At 49.6% G+C, this 27,065-nt stretch overlaps 1 protein-coding gene across 1 annotated transcript in view; it reads right to left on the reverse strand.

Annotated features, from left to right (window-relative positions):
- The window catches only part of CDCP1 (CUB domain containing protein 1), a 58,318-nt gene that overhangs the window by 20,161 nt on the left and 11,092 nt on the right, over positions 1–27,065 (reverse strand). Inside the window, exons 2-3 of the mRNA XM_040445095.1 lie at positions 5,220–5,429; positions 290–652 (exon numbers count right to left, since the gene is read on the reverse strand). Coding sequence (XP_040301029.1) covers positions 290–652; positions 5,220–5,429 — 573 coding nt within the window. The remainder of the gene's footprint in view (positions 1–289; positions 653–5,219; positions 5,430–27,065) is intronic.

Consider the following 27,065-nt stretch of genomic DNA (forward strand, 5'->3'; position numbering starts at 1 on the left):
CTGACCCTCCCCTGTTCATGCTCTGTCTCTCCCTGCCTCAAAAATAAATAAAATGTTAAAAAAAAAATTTTTTTTAAATGACTAAATGTTAAAAAAATTTTTTTTCTAAATAGAGAAGGGTGACTTCACACCAGGAGATCCGCACCACTTACAGAAGAGTGAGATCTTCCTTCAAGATATTCATACCATGGTGCCCGACACCTGACCGTCTAGAGCAACGGGCATTTTTTGTTTTGGTACGTTTCAGCCTCAGCAAACGGTGGGGACGGAGGAGGGGAGGTGTGCTCACGTTTTATAGAAGACCGGTTTGCGATGCTGAAGCCAGAGACGTTTCTCTTGTGGAACCACGGCAAGTGTAAGGCCATTTTCACCCCTTCTTGCATTTTGATGCGGGACACAGTGCCGTTGCTGCAGAAGGTTCCGATTCTCACCACGGTGGCATCGATGCGGCCGCTGATGTTGTAAGTGACTCCGTCTGGGCAGCTCGCCCCCGGCCCCACCTGCCTCAGGCGAGGGACCGAGAACTGCAGCTCTAGACCAATGCTCTTGTGAGCCTTGACGTCCCAGATGAAAGTTCTGTTGACGGCGGGCAGCACCGATGTTGACGGCTGAAGCTGGACCTCCCCGAAAGGACACGGGCCTGACATGCAGTCTGAAACACAGCCCCAAGAGCAAGCTTGGTCACAGATGCTACCAGGCCACGCACTGTGCCTCTCGACCCCTGTAGGAGAAGCCGGGGGGCACCGCCAGGCAGAGGCGTGATCTCCTGGCTGCGTGAGTGTTGGTGGCCAACAGCTCACTCTTCTCTGGGGAGTCGCCTAGGCCGGGGGAGCCCCCTTTGGCCAGAAAGCCTGAGAGTTGTCCTGCACCTACCCCTGCCCCCCAAGGTGGGTAGCAGCCCACGGCCGATCGCTGCCCAAGGCTGGGGGGGAACAAGCCTGACCTCCCTGTCTCATGTGACAGCCTGGGGGGATGCCCTCTGACACCAGCATCAGCCTGTGGTTCCACTAGCTAAAACCACACCTTTGCTTCCTTCTTCCCTTGGCTCTACCCTGCTTTTCTCACTGCTCTGTAAGTGTCCTCCAAGGGTACTCTCTCGACAAATGACTTAAAAAAAAAATCCCCATCTCGGGGTGCCTGGGTGGCTCCGTCGGTTAAGCTTCTGACTTCGGCTCAGGTCATGATCTCACGGTTCATGAGTTTGAGACCGGCATTGGGCTCTCGGCTGTCGGTACGGACAGAACACGCTTCGGATCCTCTGTCCCCTCGTTTTTCCCCCTCTCTTGCTCATTCTCCCTCTTTCTCAAAAATAAATAAACATTAAAAATAATTAAAAAAATTTTTTAACGTTTTATTTTTTGAGAGACAGAGCACGAGCAGGGGAGGGGCAGAGAGAGAGGGAGACACAAAATCTACAGCAGGCTCCAGGCTCTGAGCTGTCTGCACAGGGCCCGATGCAGGGCTCGAACCCACAAACTGCAAGATCATGACCTGAGCCGACGTCAGAGGCTTAACGGACTGAGCCACCCAGGCGCCACCCCCACCCCCCGCCTTTTTTTTTAAAGGCTAGCAGCTGATGACATCCTCTGATGTACTTTTGTTTCCCAAGACTCTTAAAACAAAGCAAGAACGCTGTTCTCGAGGAGGAAGGAAGCATGTGGAAGAAGGGACAGAGAGCAGACACAGAATAGTAAGGCTTCCGTTGTCTCCCGTGCAGGGAATCTGAACGGTGCCTTGGCTTCCGGCCACTCTAAGGGGACCCTTCGAACCCTTACTGCTGCTTCAGTGGGGTGTCCAAAAGCACCGGCAACGTGAAGCGGGATCATGGGAGTCTTTCAGAGCTGTCTGAGGACCCCCTGAGGTCATTCACGCCCAAACACCCATTTTTGCAAAGCAGTCCTGGAACCTCGGTGACAAGTGTGTTTGCAACGCACAGCCCCCCAGGAGGAAAGCCCGGGCTGTGGCTGGTCCGCCCGAGTTCATGCCAGCACAGTGTGCTGCCTGACCTACGAAACAGGGTTAGATAACAAGGTGACGGAGTTGGCTAAAATTAGATTTTGTGTGTGGGTAAAGATAGTCCCTGTTTTTAGGAGCTCAGGGAAACTCCACTCCGTGAAGCCGTTTCTTTCTGGGCTTTGCAGCCACGCCTCCAGTGTGCCCAGGGCCCCATGGAGTGGCTCCTGCTGGGCTCCTGTGGGATCCCTTCACCCTATTTAGACAGTGGTTTTCTTTTTTAGGCTCTGGAGCATTTTGATATGAGGGTTGGAAGAGCTTTATTCCATGAGTCGGGAAATGCCACCTCTTTCTGTGCTCTAGAACAGAGAGGGGGTCAGCAAATCACAGCTCGTGGGCTCAGTCCAGCCCAATACCTGCTACTGAGAAGAGACTTGCGGGACGGCGCTGCCCATACGTTCAGCTGTTATCCGTGGTTGATTTCGTGCTGTCCCAGCGCGGAGCTCAGTGGTTGGGCGGAGACGCTCTGAGATATTTACCATCCCGTCTTTTACAGAAAAGGTTTGCCAACCCTCTCCTAGAATGTTCTTTTTTTTTTTAATTGGAAGAGGACACGGAGAGAGAGAGAATCCCAAACAAAATCCAAAATCAAGAGTCGGGTACTCAACTGACTGAGCCACCCAGGTGCCCCTAGAACGGTTTAAATATTATAGAAATGATCTTCTCCTCGATGTATTATAGGATCCTCTATGAAACCATCTCTAATAAACCCAAACCCCACTTTCCTCCATCTTGCACATTTTTTTCCAACCTCCTCCTCGGTTATTTATTGATTTGGGTTTCCTACCTTTCTATGAGTCAATCTGGCTCACTGAATTTTCCCTGAAAATTATTCCTTTTATTCAGATTTTCACATTTCTACCATAATGCTGTACACAGCCTATTTTAGAAATCGCCTCTGTAAATGTCACGAAAGCAACATTTAGCCTTTCAAAGCTGTACATTTGTATTTTCTCTTTTTTCCAGCAGACTAGTCAGAGATCTGTCTATTTAATTAGTCTTTATAGAGAACCACACCTTAGCTTTAGTTACCAGATGGAGTTTCAAAAGCTGCTGGTAAGCACTTTAATTTCTTTTCTTTTTCTGAATGCCTTCTTCCTAAGATTTATTTTACCCCTTTCCTTGCTTATCTATTGCCTGATTCATTTATTTTCAATGGAAAGCAAAGAAATTTAAAAAAACTTAATGTTTATTTATTTATTTATTTATTTAAATTTTTTTCAACGTTTTTATTTATTTTTGGGACAGAGAGAGACGGAGCATGAACGGGGGAGGGGCAGAGAGAGAGGGAGACACAGAATGGGAAACAGGCTCCAGGCTCTGAGCCATCAGCCCAGAGCCCGACGCGGGGCTCGAACTCACGGGCCGCGAGATCGTGACCTGGCTGAAGTCGGATGCTTAACCGACTGCGCCACCCAGGCGCCCCAATGTTTATTTTTGAGAGAGAGAGAGAGACAGATGGAGCGTGAGCAGGGGAGAGGCAGAGAGTGAGAGAGACATAGAATCTGAAGCAGGCTCCGGGCTCTGAGCTGTCAGCACAGAGCCCGATGCGGGGCTCGAACTCAGAAACCGTGAGACCGTGACCTGAGCAGAAGTCGGACGCTCAACCCACTGAGCCACCCAGATGCTCCAGCAAAGACATTTTTTGAGTATGGCTTTGATTGGATCCCAAATAGTGCTCTCCTTGATGTTACGACATCTATGTTCCTAGCTGGCATGCCCACCTTAAAACGACTAGGAAATTACACATTTAATTCTTTCTGCCTGGTTATTATATCTTATGTTAATCTCTCATCCCAAGTTCAAGTTGTGAGTAATAGTAATAATGTCAGAGTCATCGTTTGTTGAATCCTTGTGTGTCAAACATCATCAGTGTATTAGTTTATTTCACCCTCATGAGAACCCTACTGGTTGGTACAATGACTCTTATTTCACAGACTAAAAAACTAAGTCACAAAGCAGTTAAGTGACTTATACAAAGCCATGTGATGAGCTCACATGACCAGGAGCCTGAAGCTTGAAGCCAGACCAGATCCCTCAGCCTCAAAAATTCTGTTTTTCCCCATCGTGCTTCGCGGACCCACCTCTCCACCCTTATCTGCTCAACCCTCCAATTCCTTTTCTTTTTTTAAAAAGATTTTATTTTTAAGTCATCTCTACATCCAACATGGGACTCAAACCCTGAGATCAAGAGTTGCACGTTCCACCCGACTAGGCCAACCAGGCGCCCCTCCAATTTGTTTGTCTTCCATCTCCTTGCTTTTTGCTCCTTGTTGGCAAAATTTTAGCCTACAATTAAATTAGTTTAAATTTGAGGGGCGCCTGGGTGGCTCAGCCGGTTGAGTGTCCGACTTCGGCTCAGGTCATGATCTCATGGTTCATGAGTTCGAGCCCCGTGTCAGGCTCTGTGCTGACAGCTCGGAGCCTGGAGCCTGCTTCGGATTCTGTATCTCCTCTCTCTGCCCCTTCCCAGCTCACGCTCTGTCTCTCTCTGTCTCTCCAAAATGAATAAATGGTAAAAAAATTAAAAAATAATAAATTAGTTGAAATTTGAGTTAAATTAGCTTTAAGGTTTTCGTTTAAAAACTTTGAACCTCAGTTGAAAAACACTTTAGCACATCAGCTGGAGCATCCCAGACCTGAAGATCTGAAGTTCTATCAAGAAACAGTGTGGTGGGGTGCCTGCGGGGGTTGGGGGAGGCTCAGTCTGTTCGTCGTCTGACTCTTGATTTTGGCTCAGGTTACAATCTCATGGTTTGTGAGACTGAGACCCGCCTTGGGCTCTGCCCTGACCAAGGGGAGCCTGCTTGGAATTCTCTGTCTCCTCCCTCCCCCCCGTCTGCCCCTCCCCCTCTTGTGCACTCGAGTGCATGCTCTAAATGAATGAATGAATGAATGAATGAATAGAAACCATGCAGCACAGTGGTGGCAGGCAAATCCTGGGGCCAGAATACCTCAGTGCTTGTCCTGCTGCTTTAGTCGCTATGTCATTTTAGACAAGTTACCGTCTTGGTGAGTTTCTCACAGGGCTGTTTTGGAGATTCAAGACCTTAACCTGTGTAAAGCACTCAAAACCATACGTGGCCACATAACAGCTAAACAGAGTGTGGAGTTTCAGAACAGCTCTTACCTCCCTAGCATTAGAGACCGGCTCAGCACCGGAAAGAGAGGCAGGGAGGCCAAACAGGTCACGAGTGTGTACTTACCAATATTTTTCTGGATCTCGATGACAAAGTGCTTCTCTGGGTCCCGGCAGTTAAAGGAAAAGACCGCCTTTTCTCCGGATTTGATGGTCAATGTGGTTAAGTGTCCTTTAGTACTGATGATGTAACAGGGTTTCACCGGCAGCGTGGGGGTCCCAGGTTTTATGAGAACCGTAATGCCACTTCCGTGTGGCAGAGCAATCTCGGAAGCTTCTGGAAGAAGGAAGAAAAATGGGAGTGAGCAGGAGGCTTTAGATCTCCAAACGTGCTGCCCTCCCCCTCCCCCCCGCTGGTCCAGGGAGCCCCCCCACTTTGACACCTTTGTTCCCTCCCTCCTGGTCTGAGAAGGAGAGTGATGTAAAATAAAATGTCAGTGCTGTCCTTACCGATGGGAAAGTGCCAGGCTATGGCCGATGGGGTGCTGACAAGTATCTCTTGTTTGCTTTATTGAAAAAAACCTTTTTTTAAGTTTATTGATTTTTGAGAGACAGAGCATGAGTGGGGAAGGGACAGAGAGAGAGGGAGACACGGAATCCGAAGCAGGCTCCAGGCTCCGAGCTGTCAGCGCAGAGCCCAATGCAGGGTCTGAACTCACGAACTGTGAGATCATGACCTGAGCCGAAGTCGGATGCTTAACCGACTGAGCCACCCAGGTACCCCTCTTGTTTGCTTTATTAATGTTTCTAAAAATTAAAAACACTGCACCACATCCTAGATGCCTTGAGCAGTATATATTCACGTACCCCATCTATGCAGCATTAAACAGCAATCAGAGACACTGTCACACCTCTTCTCAATATGACCAGAGACGAAAGTCCACGTACAGTCTATGTACACAGGGACATATTTGTTTGCAACGAGCCGCTGTCTCCTGCCCTGAGCGCTTCACATGCCCAGGATATGACTATATTCAGTAGTGGAGGCTAGGAAAATGTTTGCAGAAATTAGATACAAACATGTTGTGTCAACCAACTTTGAAGAGCTGAAGAGCGCTAATACCGTAGACTGGGATTCTGCAAGATGATCTGGGTGGACAACACCAAGCCGGCGAGACGGCGGTTGATCACTGAACAGAGGGGTACGTACCGGTCAGGACGGGGCCCTGATTCACGAACAAGTGCCATCTCGGCCCCTTCTATGACTTGGATCCCGATTTGGGGTCACTGAGTAGCTGACAGCCTGGGGGCAGTGGATGATGGGGCAGTCATGTGTAGGGGAGTCCCGTGGAGGGAACCCAGGGGCTCGTGGAGACGTGCGGGGCTGATGTGGGTGTTCTGTTCCACCACGTTCTGGCACAAAGGACGGTTAGTACCTGTTATGGCACTTGCCCATGGAAGGTGCCCAGTAAGTCTTCAGCCAATGAGTCAATAGCAATCTAACCAGCTATGCTTTTCCCACCCTTTTAAAAAATTTATTTTGGGGCACCTGGGTGGCTCAGTCATTTACGCATCTGACTTCAGCTCAGGTCATGATCTCACGGTCCATGAGTTCGAGCCCCACGTCAGGCTCTGTGCTGTCAGTTCAGAGCCTGGAGCCTGCTTCGGATTCTGTGTCTCCCTCTCTTTCTGCCCCTCCCCTGCTCTCACTCTGTCTCTCTCTGTCTCTCAAACGTGAATAAATGTTAAAAAAAAAAAACTTTTTAAAAGCAAATTTATTAAGGGGCGCCTGGGTGGCCCAGTTGGTTAAGCGTCCGACTCTTGTTTTCAGTTCAGGTCATGACCTCACGGTTCGTGGGTTCAAGCCCCCACCTAGGGCTTGGTGCTGAACGTGAAGCCTGCTTGGGATTCTCTCTCTCCCCCTCTGTCTGCCCCTCCCCTGCTCACGTGAGCACGTGCTGTGTCTCTCTCGGGCACTCTCTCTCTCAAAATAAAAAATAAATAAAATCAACTTTATTGAGCTGTAGTTTACGTACATTAAAAAGGACCCACTCATTTTAAGAGTTTTGACAGATGTATATACACATGACCACTATCACAATCAAGATCTAAAAAATTTTCGTGGTCCCTAAACGTTCCTTTAATGTCCCTTTGCAGTCAACTTCGGCTTCTGGTCCCAGAAAACTTATCGGTTGGTTTTGCCCGATCCAGACATATAAACAGAATCCTACAGTATATTCTCTTTGGTACCTGGTTTCTTTGCTTAGCACGTTTGTGAGATCAATCCACTGTTCCCTCAGGGATTAGTGCTTTGTTTCTTTTTATTCCTAAGTAGTGTTGTATTATCTGTATAGACCACGGTGTATTTATTTCCATGCACCTGTTGGGTGACAAGTGAGTTCCTTCTAGTTTTTTTTTTTTTTTTAATTTTTTTTTTTCAACGTTTATTTATTTTTCGGACAGAGAGAGACAGAGCATGAACGGGGGAGGAGCAGAGAGAGAGGGAAACACAGAATCGGAAACAGGCTCCAGGCTCTGAGCCACCAGCCCAGAGCCTGACGCGGGGCTCGAACTCACGGACCGCGAGATCGTGACCTGGCTGAAGTCGGACGCTCAACCGACTGCGCCACCCAGGCGCCCCTCCTTCTAGTTTTTTGACCAGCCCCTTGCTTCATTTGGATCAAAACTGCTAGCCTGCATGAGGGCTACGTGCACTTTCCTCCCGTGGGAACGTATGAACCCACTTGCATTCCCCAGGCCAGCAGCTACGTGATAAAATGTTGGGACTTCCGTCAGCCTCTTCTTGAACCTCTCTCCCCCTTGTTCGCTCTGCTCTGGCCTGACCAGCCAGCCGCTCTTGACGTAGTGTGGAAGTTGATCCCTCGGTCTGTGATAGTGAACTGCAAATATCTTGTCCATTTTTATCGGTAAGAACTTTACCCTCTTTGGGCCTCCGTTCCTCCATTTATAAAAGGAGGGGGCTAGGCCAGAAAAAAATCAACCATTTCCTGCCAGCTCCCAGTCTGTGATCAGTACCTGAGAAAGAAGTGACCTTGCAACTGTACGCATTCCCAGCCACTGCCCGGCAGCGACACATGCCTCAGGGCGCCAGGACACCAGCTCAGGTGCCTTCCTGACTTTGCTTTCAAGACGGCCTCGGTTTGCATTTTTGGAGCAAAATGTCTTAATCTCTCCAACTTCAGCTTGTACCCCTCTCTGCTTTGGTCACCGTGCTCAGTGACCACCTTTGCCTTCTTTCTTGACCACACGAACCTCTTTCCCATCCCCAGGGCCTTTGCGCATGCTGGTCCTGGTTTCTATGAAGCTATTTCTCTAGCAAGAGCTGGGTCCTTTTGGTCCTTCCAGTCTCAGCTCAAAGGTCATGTCTTCAGAGTGACCTTCCCTGACCAGCCTCCTCCAGTGCTCCCCTCCTCCCCCCCCAGTCTTCCTGCTTTTATGTCCCTCCCTGCTCTAGTCTTTGAGAGTGTTTATTTGTTTTCACCTCCTGTGATCAGAACGGGAGCAACTTCCTACTGGAAGGCAGCAGGAATTTCCCTGTCCTTTTCGGTGGTGGCCTCGGGATCCAGACAGTGCCTGCTGTCCCCATGGAGGCTGAAGTGACGTTTAAAATCTTCAGGGACGGATCTGAAGGCTCGGGGGCTCTCTAAGACATCAGGTTAAAATGAATCCAGGGGCACGTGGGAGGCTCAGTCGGTTAAGCGGCTGCCTTCGGCTCAGGTCATGATCTCGCGGTTCGTGAGTTTGAGCCCTGCATCAGGCTCTCTGCTGTGTGTGCAGAGCCCTCTTCAGATCCTCTGTCTCCCTCTCTCTCTGCCCCTCCCCCGCTTGTGTGCACCTGTGCATTCTCTCTCTCTCTCTCTCTCTCTTTCTCTCAAAACTAAATAAAAACTTAAAATGAGGGGCGCCTGGGTGGCGCAGTTGGTTAAGCGTCCGACTTCAGCCAGGTCACGATCTCGCGGTCCGGGAGTTCGAGCCCCGCGTCAGGCTCTGGGCTGATGGCTCGGAGCCTGGAGCCTGTTTCCGATTCTGTGTCTCCCTCTCTCTCTGCCCCTCCCCCGTTCATGCTCCGTCTCTCTCTGTCCCAAAAATAAATAAAAAACGTTGAAAAAAAATTAAAAAAAAAAACAAACTTAAAATGAATCCAGATGCGTGTTAGGAAACCCAGTTGCCAGGCTTCCACGCAAGCGGTATATGTCAACCTTGTGTTCTTTTTCTGTAGTCGTGAAAACGTCTTACCACGTTATTGGTAAAAAAAAAAATTCCTGGAACACCCAGTCCCGGGAGGCATGGCATGCTCTCTACGGCCTCCGACCCCGGGTCTCTGGTGGGGCTAATTCATTGCACCCAGTGTCTGGACTGCAGCCCAGCTTAGCCAGGTTATCACCTTCCTCCCCATTCTCACTTCTCTTCTGTCTCTGTTTACACCCTTTGGCCACAGCATTATTTCAAAATTCCTGACACCAGGGGCACCTGGGTGGCTCAGTTGGTTAAACATCTGATTTCGGCTCAGGTCACGATCTCGAAGTTTGTGGGTTCGAGGGCCGCGTTGGGCTCTGTGCTGTGAGCTCGGAGTCTGCTTTGGATCCCGTTTCCCTCTCTCTCTCTCTCTCTCTGCCCCTCCCCTGCTCCTGCTCTTTCTCTCTCAAAAACAAACAAGCAGTAAAAAAACAAATCCTGACTCTACAATTATTACGGTTATTTTAATTAAGTGTTAGACCCTAAGCAGCCCAGCAGTTGCCTAATGCTGGAGGTGGGGGCAGGGGCTGGGGCCCCAGGGGGCAGAGGAGTCTTTGCAGGATGGGAGGACCATTCTGTGTCTTGACCATGGAGGTGACTGCGCATTGCACACTAATGCCACAACTCATCAAACTGTACACTTAAAATTGGTGCAGTTTATTATATGGAACTTATGCCTTAATAAACTAAAAAGAGGAAAAAAACGTGTGTTAGAAAGATTGTGTTACTACATAAAGTAGGCACTTAATAAATGACTAAAGGAGTGGTCGTGACCACAGTTAAAATATTGCTAAATAAAATCTTGGGGGTGGGCCTTGTTTCTCTCGTGGCATGTGTAATATTTTAAAATATCCCTAAATTAGATTTGGAGAACAAAGCTGATCTCACTACAATGCCTCCACTCAGCTTTTCTTTTCCTTTAAAAAAATTTTTAAAAAAAATATTTATTTATTTTTGAAGACAGAGACAGACAGAGTGTGCGTGGGGAGGGGCAGAGGGGGAGACACAGAATCCGAAGCAAGCTCCAGGCTCCAGCTGTCAGCACAGAGCCGGACAAGGGGCTCGAACCCACGGACCGCAAGATCATGACCTGAGCTGAAGTTGGATGCTTAAATGACTGAACCACCCAGGCACCCCATCAGCTTTTCTCTCCTGCTTCCAGGCAGGTCAGTACCCCCAACTAATTCTGGGTATACAACAATCTGTTTTACTATTAGTGACAGTCCGGGAAAAGTGGACAATCTTTTTTAGCAAAGTTTTTTTCTTTCAGAATCTATGAAATCACGTATTCATTCAACAAACATCGTCTGGGTTAATAGTATGTTCTAGGAAACCATACTTGGTACACATGATTTCATGACAAAAATTGCTGGAGTTCCTGCCCCCACGGAGTTAACAGTCCAGACTGGGGGTTTCTAAAAGGCCTCTGGAGGGCTTTAAGAATGATGAAGTCCCAATCGGACGTAGGGATTTCTACTGGAAACACTTTTTTTCTGTCTCTGCTGGGATTCACTTCTACTATTTTTTTTTCCATATGGAAAGCCAGCTTTAATTACTGAATACACCAATCCTTCCTTCACAAATCGCTAATGCTACCTCTGTTACATGTACATATGATGTTTATTTATTTTTGAGAGAGAGACAGAGTGCGAGAAGAGGAGGGTCAGAGACAGAGGGAGGCACAGAATTGGAAGCAGGCTCCAGGCCCTGAGCTGTCAGCACAGAGCCCACCCAACACGGGGCTCGAACCCACGGACCGTGAGATCATGACCCGAGCCGAAGTCGGCCGCTTAGCCGACTGAGCCACCCAGGCCCCCCTATATTTTTTATTTTGGGTCAAAATAACCTAGATTTACATTCTAACTCATTCTGCAAACAAAGAAGATGAAGCTTTGAAAGGGTTCAATGACTCACTTCAGTTGTACTTTATCATCTCACAATGTTTCTTTGTTCTGCCTCCCAGGTGACCCCGCCCCCCCGCCCCCCAGCACATTCTACTGCCCAGCAGTGGTTCATAGCTCTCCTTTAGTACCCCAGACCAGAGAATCTCCACCTGGCTTCCTCGCCCACAGGAAACACGTGCAAGAAAGCCAAGGCCCACCCACCTTTGCAGCAGGAGGGGACGATTTACATGACAGGCTGTTTCCTGAGGTCACAGCCAAGGACACATTACCCACAGGACAGCCCTCCTCATCTTCAGTGATGAATATATTAGCAGAAGGGGGAGATGGGGAGCGAGAGGCTGATGACCCAGCTTTGTACCCACTTGAAATCCAGAATCCCCCCCTTCTCCGCCTCCCCCGCCCCCAGCCCTTCCATTCAGTGGCAGAGAGACCCCTCATTGCTTGAGTGAAATCACTTAAAATTCATCACAGATGCTCGGAGTTTGAGAACGTCATGTTGCGTGCACCTTTCTGTCTTCTGCATTCCCCACCGTTAATCATACCATGAAATCGGAAATTCCAACACCGCGGAATAAATCTCAGCCTCCCACCCCGGCCACCGCCCCCCAGGGTCAGCACATCTGAGTGTTTGACAGCAGTGCTGTAATTTACAGAAAGTGGTTGGGTGGGGGTGGGGGTGCCTGGGTGGCTCAGTCGGTTGAGTGTCCGGCTTCGGCGCAGGTCATGATCTCACAGTCTGTGAGTCCGAGCCCCGAGTCGGGCTCTGGGCTGACAGCTCAGAGCCTGGAGCCTGCTTCCGATTCTGTGTCTCCCTCTCTCTCTGCCCCTCTCCCGCTCACACTCTGTCTCTCTCTGTCTCAAAAATAAATACACATTTAAAGAAAGTGGTTGGGCTTTTTCTTCTTCACCATCTCTTTCTTTTGCCTCCCCAGGAACTTGGTATTTCGCTGGTGTAGTAATTTTGGAAGATCTATTACCCAGGTTCACAGAAACTCAGACAAAGCTCCAGATTCTGGCGTGATTTCCAGGTCTTCCGAGTGGAAAGAAATCCAAGCCAAGTCAAGCCCAGCTCGTGGAAAGCAGCGAGCGGGCTCGCGGGCTCCGGGCATTCGGGAAAGCTTGCAGGCGACGGGCTTGGGGTCATGAATCACACCTCTCCTCACTCTCCTGCCTTCCGACCACTCCTTATTAGGATAACTTCGCTAGTTTCTGCCTCACCAGCGGCATCTCAGGCGGAAATTTCCAATTGTTTTAATCACCATTCATTAATCACCGTATCACAGGATATTATACAAACACCCCTGTTCTTTCTTCTCCCTGCCATCCTATCTCTTTGCAAGGGAAAGACAAGGCAAGGAAAATAAACCCAAAGAAGGGGATTCCACCAGATACACATCAGGGGACTTATCTGCTCCCAGATTTGTCAAATACAGGGTTTTTTTGTTTAAAAAAAAATTTTTTTTTTTAATTTTTTTTCAACGTTTATTTATTTTTGGGACAGAGAGAGACAGAGCATGAACGGGGGAGGGGCAGAGAGAGAGGGAGACACAGAATCGGAAACAGGCTCCAGGCTCCGAGCCACCAGCCCAGAGCCTGACGCGGGGCTCGAACTCACGGACCGTGAGATCGTGACCTGGCTGAAGTCGGATGCTTAACCGACTGCGCCACCCAGGCGCCCCTAAAAAATTTTTTTTAATGTTTATTTATTTTTGAGAGAGAGAGAGAGAGACTGTGAGTGGGGAAGGGGAAGAGAGAGACAGGGAGGTACAGAATCTGAAGCAGTTTCCAGGCTCTGAGCTATTAGCACAGAGCCTGATGTGGGGCTCGAACTCACCAACTGTGAGATCACGACCTGAGCCGAAGTCGGACGCTCAACCAACTGAGCCATCCAGGCGTCCCTGATATACAGTTTAAAAGACTGACGAATGTGATTTAAAACTTTTTCGATGGGTCATAACCAGCTGCCTCAATTCTGGGTGTGGTTCCCGGGGGGGGGGGGGCTTGGCTTCCACTCACTCTCTGTCCGCCCCCGACACCAAGCAGCTCCCAGCAGGGCCCGGGCCCAGCCTGGGCACCAGGAGACACCTATGATGCCCTGCAGGAGAGCCCGGGATGTCGAGGGAGACCGAACGCAGAAGCCAAGTGGCATAATCGTGAATCAGCATGGCTGATCAGTCACAGCCTGCGTGGGAGTCCGATTCCCAAGCAAGCCCATAAGGGGAAAAGCACTTCCGGCCACCACAGCCGTGTCCTCTCTGAGGAAGGTGTCACATTGCACGTCAACATCCCTCCCTCAAGTCTGCTGGCTGCGGCCGGCGTTTGCTCATCTGTGGCGCGGATCCCTGCCTCTCAGGTCGAGCACCAGACGAAGCAGCGATTTGGTCTTAGGGGCCGGGTTTGCAGAACACGTTTTGTTAAATTGTGGATGATCCCTCAGGGCATGGGATCATGGGAGCCCGAGGAAGTGACACCGGCAGAAGGGACACCTCGCATCCACCCTGTGGGGACGCTCACACCATTTATACAATCTCTCCTGCTTTTATTCCCTGCAGGAAGCAGTAGCTGAATTCGTGTACGTTGAATATACATTTGCTTGTCTGCCCCACCAGACCCTACCTGATAGTCAGTAACCTTAGGCACCAAGGAAAGTCAAGGTACTCTGGGGACACTGAGGGTCAGCTATTAACTGTCTAGGGGTGGTGGTCCGGGAAGGCTTCACAGAGGAGGCACGACTTAAGATGGGTCTTGAAAAATAAATAGGAGTTTGCCAGTCAGGGACAGCGAGATGGGTGTCGGGAAGGATCGGGGGAGGCCAAGCGAAGACAGAGGTATGAAGAACGTGGCTCCCTTGGGGCCACTCCATGGAGCTTGTTTTGGTTGGAGGCCCAGGGAAATGTGGGTAGAAGAGGCAGAGAAGACAGAGGCAGGGGACAGGCTGGGAAGGGGCGTGGTTGCGGCCAGGGAATTTGGGCTTCCCCCAGGGGACCAGCATAACTTAGCAGCTTTGCACAATGGTTAAGAGCTTAGATTCTAGAATCTCCCTGCGTGGGATGGATTCCTGGCTCTACCGGCTGTGTGTCCTTGGACAAATTCCTTAGCTTCTCTGTGCCTCGCTTTCCTCATCTGCCAATGAGGATAATACAAGAGCCGTGGTAAGGATGAAAAGAAGTATTAATGTGCCAGGTAGTCGATCAAGGTTAGCTGCTATTGCTGTTGACAGTCTAAAGCCCAGGGCTGGGCGGGGGCGAGGGTGAGGCCGGTAAGGCACCTTGGGGCAAACCTGAAGGAGGCATTTGCTCTCAGGGCTGTGCGAGCACGGAGGCCTCCTTAGATTTTCCACGCCTTCCCTGCCCTGGCCTGGCCCTATTCACTGCTTATCAAAGCCTTTCCGTAGGTGTTGACTCATTAGATTTCTGCAACACTTTGCAGCTCAGAGAAGTGACTTTCACTTCCCCATGTTTCCCAGACACGGGAGGCAGCTGGGACATGCTGGTCGGACCCCAGCACCCCTGCCCCGTCCATTCTACCACACCGAGCTGCCCTCCTGGAGGCCGTCAAGGTTGGTCAAGTCAACCAACGGAAGGGAGGAGGAACTTCTGTTTTCCTCTCCTCCCCTCCTCTCCTCTCTTCTCTTTCCTCCCTTTCTTCATTTATTTTTGAGAGACAGAGACAGAGCATGAGCAGGGGAGGGGCAGAGAGAGAGGGAGACACAGAATCGGAAGCAGGCTCCAGGCTCCGAGCCGTCTGCCCAGAGCCCGACGCGGGGCTCGAACTCACAAACTGTGAGATCGTGACCTGAGCCGAAGTCAGATGCTTAATCGACTAAGCCCCCCCAGGTGCCCAGGAGCTGCTGTTTCTTACAACGCGCAGTGAGTTGCTGATCGACACCAAGGAGCTGGGCATCACCACCAACATAACCTGTTTAGTGGGGTCCGCTGTAGGGAGGGGGTGCCAGGCTGTCATACCATCAAATTCAGAGTCTTACTAATCGGTGGACCCGGGGCAGTGAGGCCCTGCAGACAGTGGAGGGGATAACTGGTTTAGAACCCCCTATGTCCATCTGGCAGCGACCTGGCCAGGTCTGTTTACCTACTGGTGAACTGAAGGGACTGTCTTCCCAATGGCAGGAAGTCACCCACCTGCCTACCTGGAAAGAGCGAATCTCTCACATCCACATAAAACAGGACACAACCCAAGGAACTAATCAGTCTCTCCTGAGTGAGAAGCCTCTGGAATCTAGGCACCTGGCTTGCCCAGGCGATGATTACAATGAATATTCAGCGACTGATTAGTACGGGCAGCCTTCGTGCTCGTATTCGGTGTTTAAAAATCTCTGCAACCATCCCACAGAGTGGGTGCCAACATCATCCCCCATTCTCCAAATGAAGAAACTGAGGCTCTGAGGGATTAAGGGATTTGTCCAGGTAGGGGTGGGGCTGGGTTTTGTGGCCACGCGGTATGACCCTGGAGCCCAGCACTTGCCAGATGAGTACTCTGCAAACCTCGTCCTGCCCAGGGAGTTCCACACACAGCCAGGAACCTGGTGATGACAATGGCTTGTTCTCACCGACAGAGTCAGGACGGAGTAGAACATGTCCCAGCTGCTGTCTGTCTGGGGGGGAGGGATCTCCAGGATGTCAGAAGGGAAAGGTGTTTGTTTAAAACGGCTAAATAGGCACCCTGCATTAGAAATCATTCGTCATGTCAAAGTACTTTGAAACTGTAGTCTGAATTTGAACTTCAGATTTAAAGTTCCCCAGGGGCGCCTGGGTGGCTCAGTCCGTTAAGCGTCCAACTCTTGATTTCAGTTCAGGTCACGCTCTCACGATTCATGAGATCGAGTCCCACATCAGGCTCTGCTCAGACAGCTCGGAGCCTGCTTGGGATTCTCTCTCTCCCTTTCTCTCTCTCTCTCTCTCTGCCCCTTACTGCTCTCTCTCTCTCAAAAATAAATAAATAAACATTAAAAAATAGTTTTGGGGTGCCTGGGTGGCTCCGTCAGTTTAAGCATCCGACTTCGGCTCAGGTCATGATCTCACGGTTCGTGGGTTCGAGCCCCACGTTGGGTTCTGTGCTGACAGCTCAGAGCCTGGAGCCTGCTTCCGATTCTGTGTCTCCTTCTCTCTCTGCCCTTCCCCCGCTCATGTTCTCTCTCTCAAAAATAAATAAACATTAAAAAAATAATAAAAAAAAGTTTACCGTTTCCATGGCTCTTAGAGCAATCCTAGAGGACACAGTAAACTGAAGTTCAAAGAACAATGTTACAAGGAACCTGTGTGTACTCCGAGTCAAATCGACTTGGGGAACCGTCTATCAAAACAGGGGGCTGTTGTGCCCACCCATCCATTTCCTAGTCTTAATTCCTAAACTCTTCAGGAAAGAAATTTATATGCACCGATGCAAGTTGTCTATTTTCTAAAGTAACTGAATGATCCTCTAAAGGGGATGCTAGCCATCGACAATCTTCGGGGCTTGTGTTTTGAATTATTTTTCTAACGTGGTGATCAGTGTGCATATCCAAACCTTTCTGCTGTATCCTTCTCTGTCTCTCTTTTTTTAACGTTTATTTATTTTTGAGACAGAGAGAGACAGAGCATGAATGGGGGAGGGTCAGAGAGAGAGGGAGACACAGAATCTGAAACAGGCTCCAGGCTCTGAGTTGTCAGCACAGAGCCTGACGTGGGGCTCGAACTCACGGACCGTGAGATCACGACCTGAGCCGAAGTTGGACGCTTAACCGACTGAGCCACCCAGGCACCCCAATGTTTATTTATTTATTTATTTATTTATTAATTTTTTTTTTTAATTTTTTTTTTCAACGTTTTATTTTATTTTTGGGACAGAGAGACAGAGCATGAACGGGGGAGGGGCAGAGAGAGAGGGAGACACAGAATTGGAAACAGGCTCCAGGCTCTGAGCCATCAGCCCAGAGCCTGACGCGGGGCTCGAACTCCCGGACCGCGAGATCGTGACCTGGCTAAGTCGGACGCTTAACCGACTGCGCCACCCAGGCGCCCCTGTTTATTTATTTTTGAGAGAGAGACAGAGAGTGCAAGTGGAGAAGGGGCAGAGAGAGGGAAACAGAGGCTCCGAAGCGAGCCCCACGCTGACAGCAGAGAGCCCGATGCGGGGCTTGAACTCACCAACCGTGAGATCGTGACCTGAGCCGAAGCGGGACGCTCAACAGCCTGAGCCTCCCAGGTGGCCCTGTATCCCTTCCCTTTTATGATCAAAGATACACATCATATTAGAGATGCATGTTAGAGACACACAACCAGGCTGTGGACGGTCTGGGCCCCGGTCTGGAGCAAATGCACACATCTATGTATAAATCGCTCTGGGACCATGGCCATTTAAAGGCTTCCTGCCAACCCAAAACATGGACTTTCACATTTAACTCCAGATCGAGTCAAAGCGCACTGGGCGAAGGAATGATTTCAAAGAGGGCCGCAGAGGGAGCAAAATGATAACAGACTGTGAACATGGGAATTGCAGAATTAAGTAACACACATAACTCAGCTTATAACCTCTGTAAATAATTCATGATGGTATGTTCCAATGCCATAAGGCCAGTTTGAACCGCGTTTTCATTTTATGAAATGTTAAAAAGATTCCTTCTGTCAGGCCCTGAAGTGTGAGCTAGCATGACTGTGAAAGTCAATAAGGACCACAAGGATGGATGGGGAAGAATCAAAGAAGCAGATTCTCAAACGCATCCGTATGTCTGCTCACGGACATATTCAGGACAGGAGGCCCCTCGTTCCCTTTTCCCAACTGCTAAATGTTTACAAGTTGCTGAATCTCCAATTTCTGCGGTGTTCCCGCCCTAAAGTACTTTGTTCCACTGGCCCCACCTAACCACCAGGGATCAGCTGTTGGGGTTGAGCGGCCGACTCTTGGTGTCGGCTCAGGTCACGATCTCATGGTTCGTGAGTTCGAGCCCCATGTCGGGCTCTGTGCTGGCAGTGTGGAGCCTGTTTGGGATTCTCTCTGCCTCTCTCTGCCCCTCCCCAACTCCCAGTCTCTCTATCTCAAAATAAATAAATAGACTTTAAACCAAAACAATCTCGCGGTTCACGAGTTCGAGCCCTGCATCGGGCCCTGTGTGGACAGCTCAGAGCCTGGAGCCTGCTTTGAATTCTGTGTGTGTGTGTGTGTCTGTGTGTGTGTGTGTGTGTGTGTCTCTCTCTCTCTCTCTCTCTCTCTGCCCTCCCCCGCTCATGCTCTCTCTCTCAAAAATAAATAAACATTAAACAATTAAAACAACAAAACAAAACAACAAACCAGGGGCACCTGGGTGGCTCAGTCGGTTAAGCGTACGACTTCGGCTCAGGTCATGATCTCTCTGCCCCTCCCTTGCTGGTGCTCTGTCTCTTTCTCTCCCAAAGATAAATAAACAGTAACAAAACAAAACACAAAGTGAGCAGCAAGATGGTTAAACAAGAATCCACACACAAAAGACTACATAGTATATGATTCCGGTCATATCAAGTTCCAGAAGACAAAGCCAACCTATGCTGGCATAAGTCAGAACAGCGAATGCCTGGGGGACAGGTATTAAGTAGGAAGGGGGAAGAGGAAAATTCTGGGGTGCTGGAAGGGCATACACACACGTATAAATGTGTATGTATAAGTGTATATACATCTGGAAAATGTATCAAGCTGTATACTTAAGATTTACGTATCCTCGTGTGTGCCTCAATAAAACGGTTTTGACAATTCAGAGAAACAATAGCTAACTGTTTGGAACGTGCTCTGATGAGAGACTCAACCCCCCTCCCCCCTCCCCGCTCTATCCTTCCAGGAGTGCACTAAACTCTCCTGAGTCCCTTTTTGTGACCGCAGGGTGCTGGGCACAGGGTCTTGTCCACACAACCAGGAGCGTAGCGAGTTAGGCTTGTGGAAGGGGGGACGCTGTGGGGTGTGTTCAAGATTTCCTCTAAAGCCACCGTTGGAAGCAGATACATCCATCGGTACATTTACCAAGCAAGCCTGGGGATCGTAACGTGTGCTCCACTCTTTTTTCTTCATTGTGGTAAAAAAATAAGAAAGAAAATGGAAAACGGGGCGCCTGGGTGGTGCAGTCGGTTAAGTGTCCGACTCCTGGGTTCAGCTCAGGTCAGGATCTCGCGGTTTGGGTGTTCGAGCCCCACGTCGGGCTCTGTGCTAACGATGCCAAGCCTGTTTAGGATTCTCTCTCTGTCCCTCTCCCTCTGCACCTCCCCCGCTCGTGCTCTGTCTCTCTCTCTCTCCCGTCTCTGAGGATAAATAAATAAACTTTGAAAATTTTGGGAAAAGAGTATTCATCCTTCTGCTACCCATGAATAAATCCCACACACTTTTTCTCCCCCTTTTTAAAATTGTGGTAAAGTAAGCATAACAGAAACTTTACCATGGTAGCCATTTAAAAAAATTTTTAATGTTTACTTATTTTTGAGAGAGAGAGAGAGAGAGAGAGACAGAGTGTAAGCAGGGGAGGGGCAGAGAAAGAGGGAGACACAGAATCTGAAGCAGGTTCCAGGCTCTGAGCTGTCTGCACAGAGCCCGACGCGGGGCTCGAACCCACGAACCGAGAGATCACGACCTGAGCCGAAGTCGGACGCTTAACCGGCTGAGCCACCCAGGCGCCCCTGATTAATCACATTAAAGGGTACAATTCAGTGGCATTAAGTCTATATATTCACGTTATTGTGAAACCACCCCCGCCATCCATCTCCAGAATATTTCCATCTTCCCAAACCAAAACTCTGTCCCCATTGGACACTAATTCCCCGTTCCCCTCCCCCAGCCCCTGGCGCCCACTGATCTTTCTGTCTCTATGGATTTGACTCCTCTAAGGACCTCGCATAAGTGGGAGGGGGACACTCACTATTTGTCCTTTTGCGTCTCGCTCATCTCACCGAGCGTCACGTGGTAGGCGGGCTTTGCTTTTCAACCTGAGCATCGCTGACCGCCGATTTGAGTAACAACCCAAGAGTGAGCAAAAGGACACAGGCTCAAACTCATAGCTACACACGATATTCGCTTTGCGAGAAGGGGGAGGAAGTTTTCTCTGAACCGAAAAACGGTGTCAATGAACTGGAAGACTCAGAAGATGGGAAAAGGTTATGAAAAAAAGAAGCAGGAGCATTTCTCTGAAACGCGGCCGGTCAGAGCGTCCCTCAGCCTGCTAGCCACCCGCACTCAGCGACCCTGACCTTCCCGGTGCCGCAGGCCCAACGACGGGCTACAGTGACCAGTGTTCTAACAGGCCCGCATTCCTCGCCGATTAGCAACAATATCCATGAAGACGCTCTTACTTGTCCGAACAGAAGCCACGCGCTGGTTAATCTTCAAGTGAGTTTCGTTTAAAATGGGCTTGTCCAGAAGGTTATATCAGCCTCTTTCCATCTTATTATTCACTGTCCCTCAAAGATAACGTGAAGAGATGGGGGTAGGGAGGCAGCAGGGAAATGCCTCATTATGGAAACATCCACCTTCGAGGGGCGCCTGGGGGGCTCAGTGGGTTGAGCGTCGGGCTCTTGGTTTCGGCTCAGGTCATGACTCAGGGTTTGTGGGTTTGAGCCCCGCATCGGGCTCCATGCTAGTGGAGCCTGCTTGGGATTCTCTCTCTCAGAAATAAATAAATAAACTTAAAAAAAAAAATCTGTCTTTGATTTAGGTTGGCCTGCAGCTTAGCAGGTCCGTCATGAGGGAGCAGGGAGGGGCAGCAGGAGAGAAGGTTCTATTTGGGCCTGACCTGTGCTGGGGGCCACTAGAGTCTTGACCTCTGTCCCTCAGTCTGATGTGAGTAACCCTCCCTGCCTCATGAGCCCAGTCTCTGCGGTCATCACTGGGGCCACGCTTGGCTGGGCCGCTTTGGACAAGCCACCTCACCTCCTTATTTTATTTTATTTTATTTTATTTTATTTTATTTTTTTAATGTTTATTTTTGAGAGAGAGACAGAGTGCAAGCAGGGGAGGGGCAGAGAGAGAGGGAGAGACAGAATCCGAAGCAGGCTTCACGCTCTGAGCTGTCAGCACAGAGCCCGACGTGGGGCCTGAACTCACGAGCTGTGAAGTCATGACCTGAGCCAAAGTCTTGCTTAACCGACTGAGCCACCCGGGCGCCCCCCATCTTACCTCATTAAACTGCAGATTTCTCATCTGTAATATTTGGCCACAAACATGAACCACACGGGACTTCTACAAGTACCGCAGCGAGACCACATGTGTAAGTGCAAAGAACATCACTTCCATCCACACAGACGGGACCAAGCCCCTGAGCCTCTGAACCTTGCGGTAGGCAGAATCTCAAGGTGACCCCAGAGACCCCGTGACCTGTAGGTACTCCTCCCCTTGAGTGTGGAAAGGACTCCAAATATCAAGGCATATCATTCATGTGATTAACTGATGTTGTAGGGCCAGGTCAACTTTATCCTGGTGGGCCTGACCTAATCAGTTGAACCCCTAGAAGAGTTTGGGCTTTTCCTGGAGAAAAAGGAATTCGCCTAGAGGTAGATTCTCTGTAGGTGGTTTTGAACACGGAGGGGGCCACATGGTGGGAAGTTTGAGTGGCCTCTAATTGCTGTGAGCGGGAGTTCCTTGGACTTACCCGCCACAAAGCACTGAATTCTGCTACAACCGTGTGAACGCAGAAGAGGAGCCGGGCTCTAGATAAGAACACAGCCTGGCCAACATCTTGATTTTAGCCTAGTGAGACTGAGCCAAGAAGCTGTCCACATCTTATCTGGACTTTGTCATAGGCCACTAAGTTTGTGACAATTTGTTATGTGGCAGTAGAAAACCCGTGTAGAACTTGTAACCAGATAGGGTACCAGGCAGGACATGCTGAGCTGCTCAAGGAAAGGGGTTTGGATAAGTATACGGTATTGTCTAGGGCGCGGAACCTTCCCTTCTGAGCTGAGCTGCCGTTATGATGTGATGCCAAGTGGACAGCTTTGATGGAAGCGTACGTACATCAGTGAGGATGTCTAAACACATTGTATTCACCGTAAAACTAGAAGCTAGAAGGTGACAGGGAGGGTGGGTCAGAGGCAAGGGGGCGCTGTGGTCAAGAGGGCTCGCGGCTGCTCATCTCACCTGGTCTTGTGGGCAGAGCCAGAGCAAGAAGAGGGTCCTCAGATGCCAACCAGAAATCAGGGACAGATCCGGTGGGAAGCCTGGCCTTCATACCCCAAGAGCCCAGGGGCGTTAGGCTGTGTAGGGCTGGCCAAACGGAGGTGGCTTCTGGGAATGACGGCAGTAATTTACCACCCCATCTGTTCGGCACCTGCTATGTGCCAGATACTTCCTGTAGGTATCCTTTAGGTAAACTGTTCACATTCACAGCTGGGAAGATGCATGCCTGAGATTCAAACCCGGGACTGCCTGACGGCAAAGCCCACGCATGGCTGCTACTTCAAGACGTCCACCCTCAAGGTCACGGGCTGCTGGGCAGCCTGGGCCCAAGCGTCTGCCCCCACCCCCACCCCCGTGAGAGAGGGGGCAGCAGTCAGAGGGACCTGCTTCCGTCTGTAGCACTCAACACCACCAACACAGAGAGAAGTGTGCGTGTTTGCTTTCCCGACACCCGCTCTGAATATCCACCCTGCCCTCTGCCCTAGTGCAGAGCAATCCACACAGCCTGACTTGGAGAACAAGTCTCTGAATGAAGCTCTCTCAAACGACTACAGGCCAGGTCAATGAAGCGATTCCTCTGGTAGGCCGGGTAGGGCCAGAGTAAAACTGGCCAGCAAAGAAAGGCTGCACACTGCGGGAAATCTTTGGGGCCAGACAGACGCGTGCTTTCTTCCCCAACGGGGGCTAGTGCAGGAGGTGTTACGTCCACAGGGAGGATCGTTCTGGAATACGTTACATCAGAGGATGGTGATTCTGGAAGGTGTTATGTCAACAAGGTCAACCACCACCGAAGGTGTCTCACCAACGAGGAAGGTCGTTACGGAAGGTACTATGCCAACACGAACTGTTGCTACGGAAGGTGTTATGTCCATGAGGGTGGATGGTATGGAAGATATTGGCACGGAAGGTCTTAAATCAGTAAGAATGGATATTATAGGGGCCCCGCCATCACGCAAAGAGTTACATCAACAAGGATGGTCATACTGGCCAGTAGGGGACTAGCCAGCGATCTTAAGATAATTACGCTAAACATTCAGGCACGTAAAAAACAAGGTTGAAGGACCACGAATGTTGAGATGAGGCTTTTGAGGAGCCTGGTTCCCAAGCACATCGTGTCGGCAGGTGGAAGAAAAGAGGCAGATGGTTAGCACTGAAAAGGAGGGAGAGACTGTGGTTAAGAGCACTTCCCTTTTCGTGAGCCATATTCCTTACATCTGGAGTTGGTCCTACTGCTAAGTGCTATTTCCAAGGAAGGAAGGGGCGGGGGGGGGGGGGGGGGGGAGGGCAACAAATCCAGATAAAATCCCAGAGCGATGAGGCATTTAATCTTCATTTAACTGCTTTCGGTTTTGCTCCTATAGCTGGTCTCCAGTTGTAAATCACACTTTGAAGGATCACTCTTTTTTTAAAGTTTTAATTTAAATTCCAGTTAGTTAACCGGGCTGCCTGGGTGGCTCGGCCGGTTAAGCATTTGATTTCGGCTCAGGTCACGATCTCACGGGTCGTGAGTCTGAGCCCTGCATTCAGGCTCTGTGCTGACAGCACAGAGCCTGCTTTGGATTGTCTGTCTCTCCCCAGCCTGCATGCGTGCATTCTCTCTCTCTCAAAAATACACAAACATTAAAAAAAATAAATTCCAGGGGTGCCTGGGTGGCGCAGTCAGTTGAGCGTCCGACTTCAGCCAGGTCACGATCTCGCGGTCCATGAGTTCGAGCCCCGCGTCAGGCTCTGGGCTGATGGCTCAGAGCCTGGAGCCTGTTTCCGATTCTGTGTCCCCCTCTCTCTCTCTGCCCCTCCCCCGTTCATGCTCTGTCTCTCTCTGTCCCAAAAACAAATAAACGTTGAAAAAAAAAAATTCCAGGGGTGCCTGGGTGGCTCAGTTGGTTAAGTGTCTGACTCTTGATTTCAGCTCAGGTCACGATCTCGCAGTCGTGACGTCAAGCCCTGTGTCGGCGGACTCTGCACTGACAGAGCGGAGCCTGCTTGGGATTCTCTCTCTCTCTCCCACCTCTCTCTGCCCCTTCCGCTCCCCCCTTCAAAATAAATAAATAAATAAACCGAAAAAAAAATAAATAAATTCCAGTGAGTTAACATACAGTGTATTATTAGTTTCAGGTGTACAACGTAGTGATCCAACAATTCTATACAACAGCCGGTGCTCATCACAGCAAGTGCACTCCTTTTTTAAAAATGTTTTATTTATTTTTGAGACAGAGAGAGACAGAGCATGAGCAGGGGAGGGGCAGAGAGAGAGGGAGACACAGAATCCGAAGCAAGCTCCAGACTCCGAGCCGTCAGCACAGAGCCTGACGCGGGGCTCGAACTCACGGACCGCGAGATCATGACCTGATCCGAAGTCGGACGCCCAACCGACTGAGCCACCCAGGCGCCCCGCAAGTGCACTCCTTAATATCCATCGCTTGACAACACAGTGGGATTACTGGAAACGAATGACAGAGCCACACTTTCACTCCAGGGCCAGCCTCATGGTTTCCTGTGATGGCCCACAGACCTCAGACACCAGGAGAACACCTTGTCTTCTGCCTTCTCTTTTCCTGTCTATGAAAGCTATTCTCCATCCCGTACCTTTACTGTGGTTTTCATACATATATATCTTTGAAGAGTAGTTATCACATTGGACAGTGTCTCAGACTCCTGCTTTCGGGGACCCAGGCAAGCAACGTAAACAAGAAAAGCCAACACAGCGTCTTTGCTGAAACAGAGGGTACATGCTTTACTGAATACTTTGTAAGTCAGCTTTTTTTCCAAAACACATCCAACAGAACTGGGCCAAGACCTCTAGGCCACCAATTTGTAGCCCCTAGTTCCCATGTTTGAATCCCTTCTGCATGATGAGTCCCTGGAGAGCAAGGGACTGGTGGTTCCTACCTCTGAATGTCCACCGTCTAGCACAGGGGGCCTCCAAGATCTGTGGATGGATGGGGTTTATTACCAAATGGCCTAAGATTAGACTGGAACTTTCAAAGATTTTCTAGGCAGAAATCAAATTCTCTAGGCCTGCTCAGTGCTATGCTCTAAAAGCAGACAGGAGGGAAGTGTAGCAATTTCCTCTTCTAGAAATGTCGCTCCAAGTGGAGAAGGCAGCTTTGGTCATCAGTTCCCCAATTCCTAGTGACTTAATATTTCTCCACAACCAAATTCCTGCAGGAAGCAACTGTAGACTTTTTGAAGACAGTATCTACATTCATGATATCTGTGTTTTAACAAAGCAGAACTATTGATTGCTATACCCGTTACCTGCCTTTGGATGTTTTCTTAATTTAAAACTACTTTTTTAATTTCAATTTTTTTAATGTTTATTTTTGAGAGACAGAGAGAGACAGAGCATGAGCAGGGGTGCAGTGGCCGGCGGCGGCGGGGGGCGGGGGGGGGAAGCAGAGAGAGGGAGATACAGAATCCGAAGCAGGCTCCAGCCTCTGAGCTGTCAGCCCAGAGCCTGATGCAGGGCTCGAACTCATGAACGGTGAGATCACAACCTGAGCCTAAACCAAGAGTTGGACCCTTAGCTGACTGAGCCACTCAGCTGCCTCTGTGTATCTTCGTAAAGCTGAAAAATATGGTTTCCATTTAAATTAAATAATACACAAAGCACAAGGTAAAAAAACAAAAAAACAAAAATGAGTTTTGACTGGTAAAAAGTCTCACTCTTATCTTGAACCTGGTGTTCTTGCCAGGGGCAACCCCTGACACCGGTTGGCATGTCCTTGTACAGGAAATCTGTGAATACGCAAGTGTATATCTATATGCCACCCCTATTTTATTTTATTTCATTTCCTTTTGCCAAAAGGCAACATGCTTTATTCACTGTTCTGAACCGTATGTTTTCCTCTCCATAATATATCTTGGGGGTCACTCCCCATCAGTACACCGAGAGCTACCCAGTGACCTTATATGGCTGCGTAGCATCCACTGCTGGGATTTGCCATCATTTATTTAACCAGGCTTCTAATGATGGATGTTTGGGTTGTTTCCAGTCTCCAACCACCAGCACAAGGAGCAAACCATGCTTATCTAGGGTTTCAAGGCGCTGGTGGGGTACGCCTTCCCCGGGTCCCAGGTTCCTGGTCACGACTCGGGCTGTACTCCCCACACAGGGAGAGACCAAGGAGGCTGGGAGATGTTAATGCCAGGGGTTCGGCTACACTGGGTTGTGACGGGCTTCCGCAAGACGACCCAGCACCGTTCACAATTTGAAAAACATCTTCTGTGTTCTGACAAGTTGAGAACTTGCTCCCGACAGGTTTAGCCCAAGGCTGAAGTGCCTGATAAGATTGTCAGCAACTTCTGGGCCAGTTGAGCAATCCTCCATCTCTCGGAGAGGATTAAAGGCAGGGGTCCAACTCGGCTTTTGCGGCCTGGCACCCTCCAGCCCAGTCTTGGAGTATGACACCTGCTCACGAGAACAGCTGTAATCCTCAGAAGCCTCCTGGGGTGTTCACATTCATGTCTCAGAATAATTGGGCCTGGCATTGAAGTCATAGAAAACTGGTCTGGTCAGTTCCCTGGTTAACAGGAAGTGTGTGTGTGTGTGTGTGTGTGTGTGTGTGTGCATGCGTGTCTGTGTTCACTTGCAAACAGTTTTTAAAAACTTGTGCTAGTATCATTGAGGACAACTTCTTGCAGTTTAAAAAAAATGCTTATTTATTTTGAGAGAGAGAGAGAGAGAGAGA

This window comes from Herpailurus yagouaroundi, unplaced genomic scaffold (genome assembly GCF_014898765.1).
Source record: "Herpailurus yagouaroundi ecotype Mexico unplaced genomic scaffold, PumYag 193, whole genome shotgun sequence".
Classification (NCBI taxonomy): Eukaryota; Metazoa; Chordata; class Mammalia; order Carnivora; family Felidae; genus Herpailurus; species Herpailurus yagouaroundi.